This window comes from Eretmochelys imbricata, chromosome 7, assembly GCF_965152235.1.
Source record: "Eretmochelys imbricata isolate rEreImb1 chromosome 7, rEreImb1.hap1, whole genome shotgun sequence".
In the NCBI taxonomy this organism is placed as follows: Eukaryota; Metazoa; Chordata; order Testudines; family Cheloniidae; genus Eretmochelys; species Eretmochelys imbricata.
The window spans coordinates 5,948,410-5,965,187 of NC_135578.1; the positions used below are offsets into that span (position 1 = coordinate 5,948,410).

At 47.4% G+C, this 16,778-nt stretch overlaps 1 protein-coding gene across 1 annotated transcript in view; it reads right to left on the bottom strand.

The window, feature by feature from the left end:
* Positions 1-235: 235 nt before the first annotated feature.
* PRICKLE2 (prickle planar cell polarity protein 2) overlaps positions 236-16,778 on the bottom strand; it is a 186,750-nt gene continuing 170,207 nt past the window's right edge. Inside the window, exon 9 of the mRNA XM_077822077.1 lies at positions 236-1,104. Coding sequence (XP_077678203.1) covers positions 236-1,104 — 869 coding nt within the window. The remainder of the gene's footprint in view (positions 1,105-16,778) is intronic.

Genomic DNA, 16,778 nt, shown 5'->3' on the forward strand with positions numbered 1-16,778 from the left:
ATACTAGGTAAATACTCCAGGCTAAAGTGAATTGTTTTTTTCCAAAGTAAAATGTGCAAAATATATTCACCGTGCCAATGATTTATGACTACTTATAGAAGCCAATCTACAACCTTCTTACAAATCCCCAGTCTTCAGGGCTTTTTGTTACAATAAAAAGCGCATATAAGATCTAAAACAGTGCAAGGTTATGAGTTAATTTACATTCTCAGAAAGTGCCCAGGCAGTGACACTGTTACGATATGATACAGTTTTTGCTCTTTTGTCTTTTTCGGCTGTGCAACTGTCCTCTGCCACCCAATGTGGAAGACTTGGGCATGCCATACGATCCATATTTGTGCAGGAGCTCCTCGCTGGTGACGTATCGGAGATGGGCCGGTTGCGGAATTGGCTCCCCAAGGAAATAGCCTTCGTTGTCAGACTCTGAAGAGGAGGAGCAGGTAGAACACCAGTCATATTCGGCAAAATAGGGGCCCCATCTCTCCCCCAGATGGTTCTGCAAAGCAAGATCCGACACAGTCCTTGGACACTGACCATACAAGTCTCTGCGGGGGCCCTGTTCCATCGTCTCTCTGCAGCTTCTCTGATGCATGAATTGGTCATAGTCCTCTCTGGCTCGCAGCGAGGGCCTCTCTTTCAATCGACAGCACTGTTCGCTGGCCAGATGGAGGGCGTTATCTGAGCGGGAGCGTCTGGACCGCCGGGGTCTGTGCGGGCGGTAACGCCGATCGTCATCCCGGAGATTAGTTCGTCTGCGGGTGCGCTCGCTCATAGGGGGAAGCCTAGCACTATCCTGTCCAGGAATTTTGTTCCCTGGAATCCCGCTGTCATACTCAAAACTCTGATGCATCCTTCCATGCGATGGCATCTCTCTGTAACTGACGGGATTGGCAAGGTCGCGCAAGTTCGGCTCCATATCTTGGTACTGTTGCACAGACAAGAGGCTACGGACTGACTCGGCACTTCTAAACTGCACAGAGGAATTCAGCGTCCCCATGTTACTCAGCTTCTCTGAGACATTCATTCCAGAATCTTTGCTCAGATCAGGCATTGAGAATCTAGAGAGATGCTCCTGGCGCTTGGCGCCACAGTCCACAGAGAGTCCTGGTGGGGAGGAGGAGAAAAAAGGCCGTTAACATGAGAATCTTCCATTGCAACTGCACAATGCGAGGAGCTGCACTTTGCTTGGCGAAACCGATCCCAATTGTCAAAAGCAACCAAGGCCCAGAGCCTTAGAAGGTATTTAGGCACCTAACTCCCATTGGAATCACATCTGAGGATCTGGATGGAAGTGATTTTGGGTGCCTCACTTGAGACACCTGAAAGAGGCATGATTTTCACAAAGCGCTGAGCACCCCTGCTTTGGTAATCAAGGCTGCTTCAAGGTGGCGCAAGTTGCCCACCCTAACTCCCCCCACCACCAAAAAATTGGGGGTTTCCAAAATCAGTCACTTTTCAAAACCTGGACCCCGTCTCCCCTCACATTTCTATTAGGACATGACTGAAACTTTGTGAGAACAACCAGTGTTACCCCGGCAACGTTCACGCTTCTGTAGCAGTATTAGGCCTTCTGACCTATGATGGCCCATTGTCATAACCAGCGACACGATCAGACATCGTTCAGAGATGTCAGGGCTGTACCTTGTGTAATACTATTTAGCCACTAGGCGGAGACATGGCCACGAACGGTTGAGCAGACCCAAATGCCATCCAGTAGAGGACACTGGTGGCAGAGGTATTCTGGAAGGACAGAGCAATGTACTGTCACAAAGCCAAGGCCACCAGAATGTCACAGCGATCGCAGTGATAGAAGTCTGACCCTGGCTCCAGAAGCACAGGCCTCTGCCACTTGAGCTCCAAAAGACTCTCCCTTAGCTGTTAGCAATATAGGGTCTATGTGACAGCACTGTATGGTCTATGTGACCTAAAGAGGAGCAATTCTGTCATCCAGGAGAGGGCACTGGTGCAAACAGACACGAGCCAGTTCACTACAGTGGTGCACAGTGTCCCTCACACATGGGATGGGAAAGAGGGAACAGTTGCTTCCATGGCACCGTATACCTGCCCACTTTGGAGGCCTGGGGCCTGGCCAGGCTCTGGTGGAGAGGTATAGAGAGCCAGGCTAATGGCAGGCCTAGGGCCTGGCCAGGCTGTGGTGGAGAGGTATAGGGAGCCAGGCAGACACATCACCTTTCCTCCAGGGCCATGGAGCTCCCCGAGACAGTGCTGGGATTCTGCAAAGCTGCCCCAGAAGGACCACAAGGGGAGTCGGACTGCTATACAGGAGCGGGGTTTACCAGTGCAGACTGGCCCTAGCCTCCCTGGGGAACTGCCTCATTTGGGGGGAATGATCAGGGATCCTTGTGCTGATTCTCTGTCCCAGAGCCTCCTCTTGCAGGATGGGGGAGCAAGCTAATATTAGCAGCGAGACGTACAGAATGGCAACTGGGTGGGAAGTCAGTGGCTCTTAGCAGCAGTAGAGGGCTTGTTACAAGAGCACAGGTTAGCTCAACATCCCCTTGGGAACGGGAACTAGAATACAACCCACGCCCTTCACTGTTCCTCCCAGCTCTGCTCTCCCAGCCTGAGAGGCTCAGACTATCCGCCCACTGGCCTGGCAACTGGTTGTGCCCAAGGCTCATGTTGCATTCTCTAGATGCCACGTTTCAAAAGTGATTTCAGTTGCAGTCTAGTTTAGCCCAAATCCCAGGGCGAAGGGTGACTTTGGCATTTTTTGATAACCTTTCTGCGCAAACTAATTGGTAAGATCTCTGCACCATTAGCATGATGCATGCCCCTTATGCCATCGCTGAAACATTCTGACTCTGTAAATTGGTTGAAAAAAATCACAAATAAATTGCTCTGTTTTACTTAATAAAACTTTCCATTGATTAATCCACAGCCTGACTTCTTTGGCATAAGCCATTTTCTGGCAAACTTCATTTTATTAAGGCCAAATTCTGCTCTCAGTAACCATGGTTTAAATCTAGAGCACTTTGGTCAAAATCAGGATGTTACTCTGGACTTTCTGCATAATTTAGTCCCTGAAAAGCAGCTGTTACTTGACAGAAAACTTCAAAGATTGACCAGGATTATCAAATGCGCTCAGTTTTGGCTTATCCTATCCCACTGAAGCCAATGGGAGTGTTACCATTGCAACGTTGCCAACTCTTATCATGAGTCTGACGATCTCTGGTGTTTTTCGTCCAGCCCCAACTCTTGGAGTCATGTTATTATGTGAGAATCTCAGCTTTCATTTTAAACAAAGTATATTTCTAGACCTAATGGTTATAGAGAAAAGCTAAAAAATGTGACTCCTAAAGACTCAAACCCCAGAAGTCAAATAAACCAATGGTGCATTTTTATTTTTTAAGCCAATCTCATGATTGGGGGGTATGAGATTCATGATTTTGGAACATTTGGGGTTGGCCACACTGACTTTAATGGGGGCAGATTGAGGGCAACCCTGCACACTTTTGAAAATCCCGCCCATAATGTCTGTTTAGAAACAGTCCTGCCTTATGCTCGATGCCACTTTCATTTTTCCTTTCCTCATCTCCCCCCACCTCTGTCATCACTATTGATATTTTCCTGGCAAATGGATCTTTGCTGCTTGAGCAGTTATCTTCCCCTCCTCCTTGTTCCCCACTCTGTCACAGCAGTCCCTTCTCAAGCAATCAGTTTGGGGATGTCACAGACGTGAAGCTTCAAATGAGGAATAACTGGCTTTTACTAATAAGGAACAGCAGCACCACTTTGCATTTATAGTTTCAAATACCTCTGTGTATTTCCACAGCAGCAATGGATTGAGCCTCAATATCCTGTGAACCAGATACAGGGAAAGAGAGCAAATAATTTTCCTTACATACACAGCAAACCTTCCCGGATCAGACATTAGAACCCACATCTCTTGCCTCGCAGTCCCATGCTCCAACCATGAGGTTCTGTAAACACTCCGTTTCCTTTAATTCATCATCAGTAATAATAAAAATTACTGTCCAGGGAGAGTTACATACAATATGGAAGTAGATCTACAGCTGAACAATGGTTTTAAATTATCCAGGAGATAATTTAGGATCCTTAATCCCACCAAACAAGACGTGCAAAGGAAATGCATGTCACACTGGGCTCTTCTCATGTTCAAGATATGAAATTCTAAAGAGATGATCATTTATTTCAGGTAGTGCCCATGATGCGCTAGACCAGGGGTTCTCACAAGAAATTTTTTGGTGGCCTCAGAGTGCGGCCACCAACTCTTGCTGGTGGCCGCTCTGATAATTTTTCCTAAAATACTTAACCTTAGGAAAAACAAATATGCACATATCCACGTTCAAATCACTGTCATTTATTTAAGTAGGGGTTTGTGCTGACTCAATAAAAAAAAATAATGTACAATTGTCCCTTTTCTTTGCTGGACCTAAACAGAATGGAAACAAAATAAGGTGCTTTGCAAGGTCATGTCTTTTTTGTTATTTCCTTTGCTTTTTAGATTCCTTTTTTTAAAGAGTTGCTAGCTAGTAAGTCTGCTGCTGTGAAAACTGATATTTGTATGTTTGTTAATCTTCACTTTTCACAGCAGATTTACTAGCTAGCTGGGAGGCAGTGAAAAGTGATATTAACAAACACAGAAATATCGCTTTTCTACGGCAGACTTACGCAGCCCCAGCACAAACTGGGTGACAAATTAAGCCCTGGATAGAGTGGGTGGGAAGGCACCGGAGGCCGGGGCGATGTAGGGCTGAGGGAATTGGCGGGGTCCAGAGGCAATGGGGGATTGGTGAGCCTGTAGCCGGAGCTTGAAGCCCTGCAGCTGCGGGATGGAGCCCCACAGCCGGGGGATGGAGCCCCACAGCCAGAGCCTGCCGCCCGCCACCCTAGGGAGGAAGCCGGAAGCCCAAGCCCCATGGCCGCCCCTGGGAAGGTGGGGAACTCACATCGGCTGCCTGCTCCTCTGGCATTTGTGGCTCCAGACAAGGGTGGTGAGTTGTATGGGCCCATGTTTCAGCAAATTTAGGGCCCCGGGCACCTGGCTCCACTAATGTTCCCCACCTGCTGCCCCCGCACGCCTCCCCCATACCCTGGGGACCGGGCGGCTGCTCCCTGAGAAGGGAACAGTGCTGGAGGCAGGGAGGAGGTGCAGTGGCATGTCAGCCTCCCCTGCCCCGGCAGGCAACTCCTAGGGGGCTTATCCTGTCTGGACCTCCTGAGGGGTAGCCTGTGGCGTGGGTGAGTGTCGTGCCGGGGGGGAGGGGGAAGAGACGAGCTCCCGCAGATCTCACTCCTGCTGGCAGTGAGAGGGCTGTGGGGAGTCCTCTCTGGCCCCAGCCCTGGGGAGCCAGCCTTCTGCACCCAAAAGTTTGAACTCCTCATCCCCGGCCCAGCCCCACCCCAGAGTCTGCACCCCCAGCCATTGTCCTCACCACCCCCCCCCCGACCCCAACTCTCTGCTCCAGCCCTGAGCCCCCTCCTGCACTGTGAACTCCTCATCTCCAGCCTCAGTCTTTGCTTAGGAGTTGGCATTTCTTTCCTTTGTCCTTTATAAGTGGTTCTTAGGGGTGCATTGCTGTGGGTACTAGACTGTCTGGTTTGCAGGCCTTGTCTGCACTGGGTGATTTTACACCAACGTAGCTGCAATTGTACAAGCCCCTAGTGTAGACAATCCATGCCCAGTTAACCATGACTTGTGCAGGTACAGTTTATCTCAGTGTGAATCCCCAGTGTGGACAAGCCCTTAGTAAGGGGACAGCTCCACTTTATCTAAAAAAAGACCTTTATAAAAACAAACCCTTAAGATCCACAGAAAAACGTTCCCCCTGTTATGCTTTTAAATTCCATTGAAAACACTGGTTTTACAGCAAGGACAAATTTCCATCAAGTGTTCACAACCCGAGTGTTACAGCACTGAGAACTTGGAAGCACCTTAATTGATTTTCATTGTCCAAGATAAGAGATGCGCAGACCGTGAAGAGTCATAAATAGGTAGAGAAATACCTGTTTACAATATCTGGCTTTCCGGATGGCCATGTCCCCAATAATAACGTTCCGCCTTTACCTCCCTATGCACATTAATGAAGATTTACCCTTTTAGATTCCTTTCATCTTGGTTACTAGGCTGAAATATTTGTATAAGAGTTAAAACAACAAATCCAGTTAAATCAGTGTACATCCCCAGTCGTAATGCTCTGCACAGCCATGCCAGTAATCCAGTTCTGCCTGCTCTCCAGCCTGGGAGAGAAAAGGAATCTTACCCCTCACCCCCACCCCCACCCTAGAGCCCACACCCCCAGCCAGAGCCCTCACCCCAACCCTCTGCCGCAGCCCTGAGCCCCCTCCTGCACCGTGAACCTCTCAACCCCAGCCCCAACCTGCAGCCCTCACCCCCAACCCTCTGCCCTCACCCCTCCCACACCCCAAACTCCATATCCCTGGCCCCACCCCGCAGCCCTCACCCCTGCCCCCCAACCCTCTGCCCTACCCTGCGCCTCCTCCCACACTCCAAACCCCTCATCCCCAGCCCCACGCCAGAGCCCTCACGCCCAGCCAGAGCCCTCATCCCCCCCGCACCCCAACCCTCTGCCCGAGCCCCTCCTATGCCCCAACCCCCTCATCCCCAGCCTCACCCCAGAGCCCGCACCCCCCAGCAAGAGCCTCCCCCCCGCACCCCAACCGGCTGCCCCAGCCCTGAGCCCCCTCCTGCACTGTGAATGCCTCATTCCCGGCCCCACCCCACAGCCCTGACCCCTGCACCCCAACCGTCTGCCCTACCCTGAGCCTCCTCCCACACTTCAAACCCCTCGGTCCCACCCCACTGATTTTGTGTAATATCATCAACAATGGATAAATTCTTAATAAAGTTACCCAGAGGAAAAAGAACAAAAGGATAATTCATCAAGTGACGGCCTGAGTCCGACACCCAGCCTGTAACCTTAGACAGAAGAAAGATGTGGAAAATCTAAAAGATCAGAAAAGGAGCTTTCATCAGTCCTGGCTGTCAAGATTTACGTGCTTGGAGTCCAATAGCGAATTACACAGAGCTTTTTGCTTTTGGGGTGATTGATCCAAGAGTGCTTGGTTGTTTCCATATTCAAAAGAGTATTAATAAAGTTGATATTCTTAGTTAAATATATTTTTCTTACAACAGTGATATTGTGCAATATAGGGAAACTGTTAAATGCTTACTCTTTCCAGTCCATTTTTACATTATTTTAAAAAACATATATCAGTTTACAAGGCAGGTATGGGGGAGGGGGGGGGGACTTGGACCCCTTCTGGGCACCACCAAAAATTATGCAAACCTGCCCCCACTGGCTCCAGACAGGGACAGGGCCCAATCCCTGCTGGCAGCCCCAGGAGAGGGGGCCACTGCTTTGGCCCCCAGTCACTGCCCAGGAGGCTGTGACTGCAAGAAGAGCCCCTGGAGGCCACATGCGGCCATGGTGGCCACATTTGAGAAACATTGTGCTAGGCACTTTCCAAACAGAAGAGGCACAATCCCATCCCCAGGGCGTTCACAACCTGAAGACAGTCAGACAGACAGGTTTGTGGAAGGGAGTACAACATATAGACAGTTACGTTATGCTATGTGCCCTTAGCGCTGTTACCCTTTTCAAAGATGTCCAAAGGAGGAGAGGGCGGGTCATTAGGGCATTGATGATTAGGTTGAAATTTGTATTTGATGATCACGGAGTCGCCACAAGCATCAGAGGTGTGATAAGATTGCCAGTGACTGACATAAATTGAATGTCCACACAGACCTCCTTTAAAAACTTGGCTAGAGATTGAGCTGGGTGGGGCTACATCTTCAAGGAGGCCATGTCTTGAGGATGGCAACATGTTTCCACATTGTACAATTGGGTCAGAAGGAAAATAAATGGCATGTGGCTTTCTGGTTGGCTGCCACGTGGTCCTACTCTTGTATACTGGCAACCCATCAATCCATGGAACTTCAAGCCAAGAATGTCACTGCAGGTAACAACAGCTGTACTAGTGAAAAGAAACAGAACTGCAGAGGGTAAACATGGCCAAAGGTTACCTGAGAACAGAACACGCGATGACCACGCAATGCTTGCCTGTTGATGGAAAGGGACAAGAGGCACGTCGCCATAGGAACTGCAGAAAGGGGCAGACGGAGCACCAGGAGGAGGAAGAAAAGTTCTTAAGCAAAAGCTAAACGTCTGCCAAAGAGAAAGGCCCTCTCCTCTCTGATGGACTCACCAATACACTGGGCCTATATAAGACTTTCTATATAAATTACACAGTTAAAAATAGGACCAATTTTCAAAAGCTAAAGACCCCCAGAACTCCTGCAACCAAATTTCTCCCATGCTTTCTCCCTCCCATCTCCTCACAGGAAAAGTTTGGGACAAGTGACATGTCTTGTACACACTATGCATCTGCTTCATGATCTTTGCTCCGGAACAGCACTGCTACCGTAGGAATCTCTATGACCGAGGAAGGCGGGGGGCGCGGAAGGGGCAGGTTGGAGTTGGCCTTTAAGGTGCTTTGAGGTTCTCCAATAAAGGCTCTAGAGAAATGCGAAAGGAAACTCAATGGGATGTTAAGCAGATAAGCTATTTAGGCATCTAATGATGCAGAAAAGTGCCTACATTGACATCTTTAGGTGCCTAATCCCTATGGAAATCTGGCCCTGAGACAATGTGTGTGTGTATATATGTGTGTGTGTGTGTGTGACACAGTCACAAATGGTTAACCACAGCTACAGTAGTAGTTAACAGCAGATCCCCTGGCTCAACCCATTGTGCAACAGAACTACTGCGTGATTTGAAGCCTTTTGACATTACCGTTGGTCATTTGTATTGCAGTCAACTCATGGTGAACAAGGTGGCTGTGGAAGCTTTTGGTTTATACGTGACGTTTATCCACATTGCCTCAACGTACCTTTGAGCTCAGTTTGAAAGTGGCAGGTTCTAACAGGGCCCAGTACTGGGATAGTTATATGCCTAGTAACCGCTACAGGCCCCAGAGGTGCAAGGTGCCACTTTAACCAGTTCCTCAGCATATAGGGAACCCTCAGCTACGGTTGAGCTGATGTAGTTCTAAGCCGTGCCCCATCGCAGCAGATGGGCACTGGGGAGATGTGGGTGTGTCAGGAGTGCCTCTGTAGTCTGGCTAATTCCAGCTGCCAGAGCAATGCCTTGGGGCCATGGGCAGCCAGGTGTAAATTAGAGCAGCCTTTGGGTTGCTCTGATTTGTACCAGGGGCCATGTTTATACCAGGGGCTCCTGCTCGCTCCAGAATTGTCTCTCTCCCAATTGGATTCCTAGTACATTTTAATATAAATTGCGTTCACTGAATAAGGTGCAGTTGAGGAAACAGGAGCCTGAGTGTCCACTCCATTACACGGGGTGTGTAACCATTATGTGAGTGTGTCCCCACTGACATCAATGGAGATATACTAACGTAAAACGGTGTGACAGAGTTGAGGTCTAGGCTGTACTGCTCAGATCCACAAAGGTATTTAGGCTCCCAACTTCCAGTAATTTCAGTGGATCTGGGCCTAGATCTTTAATTGTGCTCAGTGCCTTCCAGACTCTTCCCCACTCACAACACACACACAGCTATTTTTCTTGAGAACTGGAAGTCACACAGGAAAATGATTTCGGAATACAGGGCAAGTGATGCAGCGTTATCCAAGAGTGGGGTTTAAGCAGCACTTCTTAGGCCCGTGGGATTTTGGGGCTCTTCACCCATGGAGCCTCATTATTAAACATACATCAAGATTTAGAAGAGTGGGGGAATTGTTGGTTACAGCCTGAACCTAGTTCTGAGAACATCTACTGTAATCACTGCTGAACAACTGCAGGGTATGCTACTGCAAACACTCTGAGAAGCCCCCAGTGCTGTTCCCGGAGGGAAGACACTCCAAAGCAAACAGGAAGTAAGTCAGCTGTCCAGCAGCTGCATATCATCATAAAGCTACTCTGACCATACCCGTGGAGTGAGGTTAGGCCCGCCATAGCTAAGGGGGAAGCCAGCTTTTCATTATCTGGCTTAACTTGACTCGAAATAACTTTGCAAAAACTAAACCAAATCCACTTGAAACTTCACAAAGACGATCTCATGCCAGCATAATTTTTTTCCTACCAAGCTTGAAGCAAACTGGAGAAGGGTGTCCGTGGAATATGAGGGGGTCCAAAAAAAAAAAAAAATGAGGTGGGCTTCACTTTAGAAGATTTCCCCTAACTTTTGCCTCCTAATCTGTCAAAAAATAACTTGGCCTAGAGACTCCAAATTTGTTTTAATCTTGTTGACCTTGGCAACGAGGAGCACGTTTCACTGGTCTGAGATTGCTGGAGGAGAAAATTAGCTCATTAATCAATGGCACTGACGCAGATATCAGGAACGCTGTGGACTCTGAAAGTGAGCAAAGCAAGGACGTGTGTTCTAGGCTATTCACAACCACAGGCTGTGGAATGTCTAAAGCACCTAAAATGCAAGTGGAACTTTGAGGGTGAGCTACAGGAGATGACTTAGTGATCCAAACACCAGGGCTGTCCCCACTGACGTCAGTTTGCCATTGATTTCAATAGGGCTACGATTTCTAAAAGTCTCCAAGAAGCTAGGTTTATACCTAGGCAATAGGTTGGCTCAAATGTCCTGATTGCTCTGGCCAAACATTAGAAAATCCATCATGCATTCAGGAAGACGACGGATTTGCCCTGGTGTCCTGTACCATCCTTCTCTTGCACCCAGTCTCACGCCGCATGCTGGCTGAAGGTACCCACCTCACCAGGCACAGCTGCAGTGAAGGGCATCATATGTATATCATTTGTAAAGTGCTTTGGGCCAAAAGGTACTTTACTGGGATATCTCCTAAGATATTAGTCACAGTGCATGGAGTTGGGCCCATGCAAAAGGCTTTTTTGCAGGATAACGGCTTTACTTTAACAATAACGAATGGTAATAACGGCTCTGCTTAAGTGTCGTATCTCCTGCTTGATCGACCAAGTGCCAGTAAGTGGGTTCTAACCAGGTGTCATCCATTTTAACTCATTACTGTGCACAAGGACTGGGCTCCCTGTTGCCTTGGAGCTTTTACAACTAATGTGACTTTGCAGCTAGGCTGTCTATGCTTTGCCTTATAAACCACAATGGCCTCGGTTCAAGGTGTCAGCAGCAACAAATGTAATACACATGTCTGCAGGGTTTGAGACGTTCTCAGTTGCTGAGGTATCCAGCAGTAGTGGGGTTTCATATTAGTTGTGATTATGGTCTCAGATGTGTATTGACCCTCCATGTAGGAATGAGGAGACATGAGGGTAATATTTAAGTAGTGCTGTGTTTCCATAATATAGACGAATGTACCATTAACTTTCCATTTTCTCTTTTTTCAGGCATTTGTTTTTTAATTACGACTACAAAATCCGGGGTGATGCCCTTAAATTACTGATATTTATTTACAGCCCCCTTCACTCCAGCTTAATGATGTGTTTTGTCTGGGAACACAGTTCATAATTTGATCAAGTGAAATGTTACCCTGGAAGAAAGAGAGAGGGACCCTGCCATGCAAAGGATATTTTTCTATTAAAGAAATTTGAGAATCTGTTTCACCAGACTATCCAGGCGAGCAGAAAACTTACGCTAGCCCATGGCTTGAGGACGTTTTTATTGTACAAATATAGTTTCCCATTTCCCCTCACATCTGCAGGACCTTCTGAAATGTCCGTTTTGATTGGGATTAAATCACCATCTCCTGATGACGCTTCAAAGCCTCAATGTTAGGAGCTGGAACAACTGTATAGCCTTGCCAAGCCTACTGCCGTGTGACTTGGCTGAAGGTAGATGGCTCCCTGGTGCTACCAGAGCGTGGCACAGTGCAAAAGGCCAAGCATCTTGTTTTGCTGATTCATGTCAAATTGTTGAATGAAAGCACCTGCCTCATCAAGACACCATGACATTAAAGGCTAGAATTATGGGGGACTGCAAATATCTCAGCACACCCTCTGAGTTTCCAATTCCAAACAAACACGAAAGCCTCAAAGCACGACTGACCCCATCTACATTTGAGAAATCTACCTACCCTCCTGCTGTCTCATTGACAGCAATTGATCTTAAGCAACACTATTTCCAGTCAACAACTATACGGTTACAGGAGTACACTCCCCCTAATGTAGTTACACTGCACAAACATCAAATGAGGCTCATGCCTTGTAACAGCATCCTTGCGTAACATCAGATTAAGCTGCTTTTGTACAAACCCCGTTTGATGTCAGTGCAGTGAATCTACATTAAGGGTTTGCAGTGATGTGACTGCACTGACATAGTTACACTTGAAAGCACAGAAAGGGCGGGCAACGTAAATGCTTCAAGGAGAATCTCAGCTCATGCTGCATATTGGTAACTTCGAAGGCCCAGCCAAGGACAGACCTGAATGGAGAGCAACTAGCGATAAAAGCTGTAAACACTTGGAGAAAGACAGATGCACAAAACAATTTAAAAAGAGCCAAATGTCATGTCAAGTCTTCAAGGAGAGGCTTTAACTTCCGATGTCACATCTGTTCGTGACCTTGCTCCTCACAGATTGGCTGTACAGCCACAAGAAAACACATGAGCTGCCACGACACCATTATCGGGTACGATGGACAGCCATGCACAGTTACACGGGTTCAAATGTCTCGGACGTAGGCAGGGCTTCAGTCAAAACCAATAACAATGACCAGTGTCCATGCTGGGCCATGGAAAACCAGACTTTAGATGAATGCACACATCATCTGGAGGTCACTCTAGACCAAGCTCAAGTTCCCCTAAAAGACTTGTGAACCTTGTGATGATGCACAAGACATGAGGTAGGTTTTGCAATGGTTTTAGGGTTTCTCTGTGAACATTTTTGCCCAACTGCAACTTAAATCCCACCCTCATGCTGTCTCATTGACAGCAACTGGTCTTAAGCGCATGCTTGATGCTTTGCTGAACTGGGCAGAAAGGAGGTTTCAGTAATGCTTGATTAGTTTATTATACCACTTGTGAATACAGCAATTCACTGCCACTCCATTTCCTTACACTCACCACAGGGAATGGAAAGCAAGTCCTCTGTGTAGCATAATAACTGAGGTCTGAAGCGTATTAAATGTGTAAAGCTGAGTGTATGTTTCCAAAATCAGCGTCTCCTGAATTGGCTTTGTTTAACTGCAGCGTACGCAGGCAGAACAGAACCGAACACTTTCACTTCTAACCTTCCCTCCCCCAAGGGCCCCCGAAGCTCTTGGATTCTGGCTGCCTCTGTAGTGCTAGGTAGGCACTTTCCTAAGAACCCACAGCCCATGAAATGGGTTTGATTTTAAATTCCACCGCAGGAATTGAAAGGAACTTAAGAGAAAGAGGAGCAGTACTGTCAGGGACTTGTTTATAGCACAGCTTCACTCCACTTCGACCCTGGGATTTGCAGAAATAAAAGGGAACAGTTATATAACCACTGGAAAAAGCTAAATGTAAACAAGGCTGGGAGAGAAAGGCAAGGAACCTTGTAATTCAGAGACAAGCGAAGTGCCTGCCAAGCCATTCACGATTCTGACACTTCGCTGTGCAGCCTGGTGCACTGTAAATCATGAAGATTTTCTAACGATTTCAGGATACCTTTCTTGTCACAAACAGCTCAGACACCCAGCGCACTGAAAACAGCCACTATGCCAATATCATCTGGGTGAGAGATTTGACTGGAAATGATTACTGCAGTATGCCTGGTTTAACCACCTCATCCGCCATGCCTCATTAGTGAAGCCTCAGTCTTTGGGGTACTCAGTGAGATAATAAGGGGAGGTTTCTACACCAGTCATTCTGCAAAGAGGACTCCCCCCCCCCATTCCTCCCTCTGTTTTGCCTGCAGCCAGAAAAGACAGCCCCCTTCTTGCAGAATCCTTCTGCTGCTCCTTTTGTCTGCCTGCTTTGCAGTGGAGGAGTTTTCCATAGGAAAGAAAGCTGTCAAAACTCTTAGATTTGCATGAGGAAGGGGCTGGTATCATTTCAATGCATCATTTTGGGGACTAATTCCAGTTTTTCTCCCAACAACTGATTTGCAGGTGAGAAAGATGAACACTGTTACAGGGCAAGCAACAGCTGAGAACGTCTGAGCAAACAAGGGAGCACCACACATTAGAGAAAGCGTCAGCAGAGCCCTCCAAGTGGCTAACGTTGGATTTTACGACTCTCCACAAAACCAACAGGATTCCATCTTGTAGAACACAACGCCCTGGGTTTGGAAGGGTGGCTGATGGGTCAGGGAAGCACAGCTATTTGATGTACAATTATTTTCTTGCCACAAAATGGGTTTCCAAGGGTCCATTTCAGGTCTCGTTTTGTTTTGCAAAGCATATGCCTCCGTGCCTTTGTCTAAAATAAAAGTCCATGCCAGCAGCCTAGTGTTTACCACCGGAGATCCAGCAACAGCAAACTAGCATATACTCACGCAAGGCAGGAGCATCTCAATATATGCACAGACTGCAGGCCAAACTTCCAGGGGAACGAAGGAATGAAAAACAAAAGAGCGCACAGAGTGTACTAATCAGAGTTAATACACCTTGATATTGTCCTTGTCAGAAGGAGACTCTCAGGCTTTGCCTGTTTGCCTGGGAAATTCAAGGGTCTCTCTCTCTCTATATTTTGAAGTTGCAACAAGTCTGCTAAGTGCTGTTGCCCTAGTGACTTGAAAGAAATGTTCCATTTTCCAGGGCTGGAAGGGAAGGGGATGGCTGAAGAGCTGGGAGACGTCTCCCTGCCAGTGAAAAAGACAGCGACAGTTCAGTGGAATTGGGAGCGGTGTGCTGATTAGCTATGTATTGGATGGTACAACACTGTTTTTTCATCCACCGCCCTGTCACGAACATCCGCATCCTCAATGGGGGCGGGAGGGGAAGAGAAAAGAATACATGAGGAGTGGGATTTTCAGCAGTGCTCAGCACTGGCCACTCTGAGCTCCCCAGCTTCCAGGGACTTCAGTGGGTTTTTGGAAACCCCCACCCACAATCTTTCATCTACCTTTACAGCAACAAAGAAAAGGGAGAGGCTAGTTTGGGCCCCCAGGTATTGCAAGTATGTCTGAACTGCAAGCAGGGCTTTCCGCTTTGAATCCCCTCCTCACCTGGAGGAAGAAAGGGAAACAGATTGAAGGCAAAGAGCCCGCCAGGTCAGTCTTACTGCCACTGTCGTCCCACTCCGTACACTGACAGACTCTCTCCACCCCTTCGCTTCTGATTCTTTGTCCGATGCAGGGAGGCAGATGGGCTTGGACGCTGCCATGAAAGGCTGGGAACAGAGCTGCTCAGTTGGGGTGAGACACTATTTTCTGAGCTTCCTATCACAGTGGTCGAGTCTTGCCAAATATGGCTGACTTGGCACAGGGAGATGACCTTTTTAAAAAGGTTTTTCCGTCATAAAAGATCCTGAGCTTCAATGCCAGCATGAAACAACTTCTATTGTGATGGTCTCTCTTCCCTTTTTGCACGTGAAGCTATAGTTTGCAGAACATACTTGAGGGGAGCAGAGATGGTAATTCTCTCCCTCTCTGTTTACAGGCGGTCTGAGTTGCTATAAAGCTCAGCTGGAATTTCCACTTTAATTCCAGAACTGGGTCTTTGTTAGACACTGCAGTCTTCTTTTATGCATACCGCGTTCATTTTACGACCACCGTCTTTACTCTGCTAACGCCCATTTGTCTGTGTCTTCCACCAGCCTGCAACCTTAGACTGGAAATTCTTTTGGGCAGAGACTACCTTTTACACCTGGTTGGTCAGTTTTTAGAAGAACCTAATTGGGGTCTCTAGGTGTTTCGTGATATAAATAACTCCAGTAGATACCTGCCCTATACCTGTTAAACCCAATTCTGCCCTGATTGACACCCCATGGAATCCCACTGACTTCACAGTAGTTACTCCAGATTTCCACCTATGTCAAATGAGGGCAGGATTTGACTCTATGTTGTTAACCTACATTGAGCTGGTTTTCTGGTTAAAATTTGTTTCTCCTTTTGAGCACTCCAACAGTGTCATCATTCAATGTGGGCCTGACCTCTGATACCTCCCCAAGTTGTCTGCAAACAAAGAGACTGTTATTTGACATTGAAATTTTGCTTGCCAGTACTTCTTAAAGGGGGCTCTTAGACCGACTGGTGTTTTGCTAAAACCATTGCTCGGAATCAGCAGAGAGAAGCTTTTATTTATAATTTGGTCGCTAAGTATGCGCAACGCTTTGCATCAACTTTGACAAGGTTATGAAACACCCATTGGAATTAACATGACAATAGCAACAAGACAACTATTGGGCTCAAGATCAATTCAATAAGGGACTGAACGCCTTCCAGGTTGTGCTTAATTTCTGGCAGGATCAGCTCGTTCTCATGAGATAAGGATCACAAACGCCAGAACACCAGCATCCTGCCAGTTTAATGAATGAGACAGAGGCTTTGGTGTAAACCTTTTTACAATGGTAGAATCTACTGTTGCTAATTTTGTGATGTTGGTAACTTCCATTTAATGGAGATTCCCAAAGTTGGCTGGCCAAAGGAAACTGAATATGATAGGCAGGGGAAAAGTAGCTGCCCTTCAAAGAGTGAGCTGCAAATCTATTAACATCTCAGCTTCTAAACTGGGTGACCCATCGCAGAGCAACTCGGAATGCTGAGTTTACTGGAATTGCAGCTGTGAGAATGCTAAAATGCTGATTACTCCCCCTAGTGGCTCCATTCTTGTTGGCCAACAAATAACTGAAAATGAAGAGTTCCATGAAGTTCTCTGAAGAACTCGAAAGCACAAATGTTTTAAGATTTC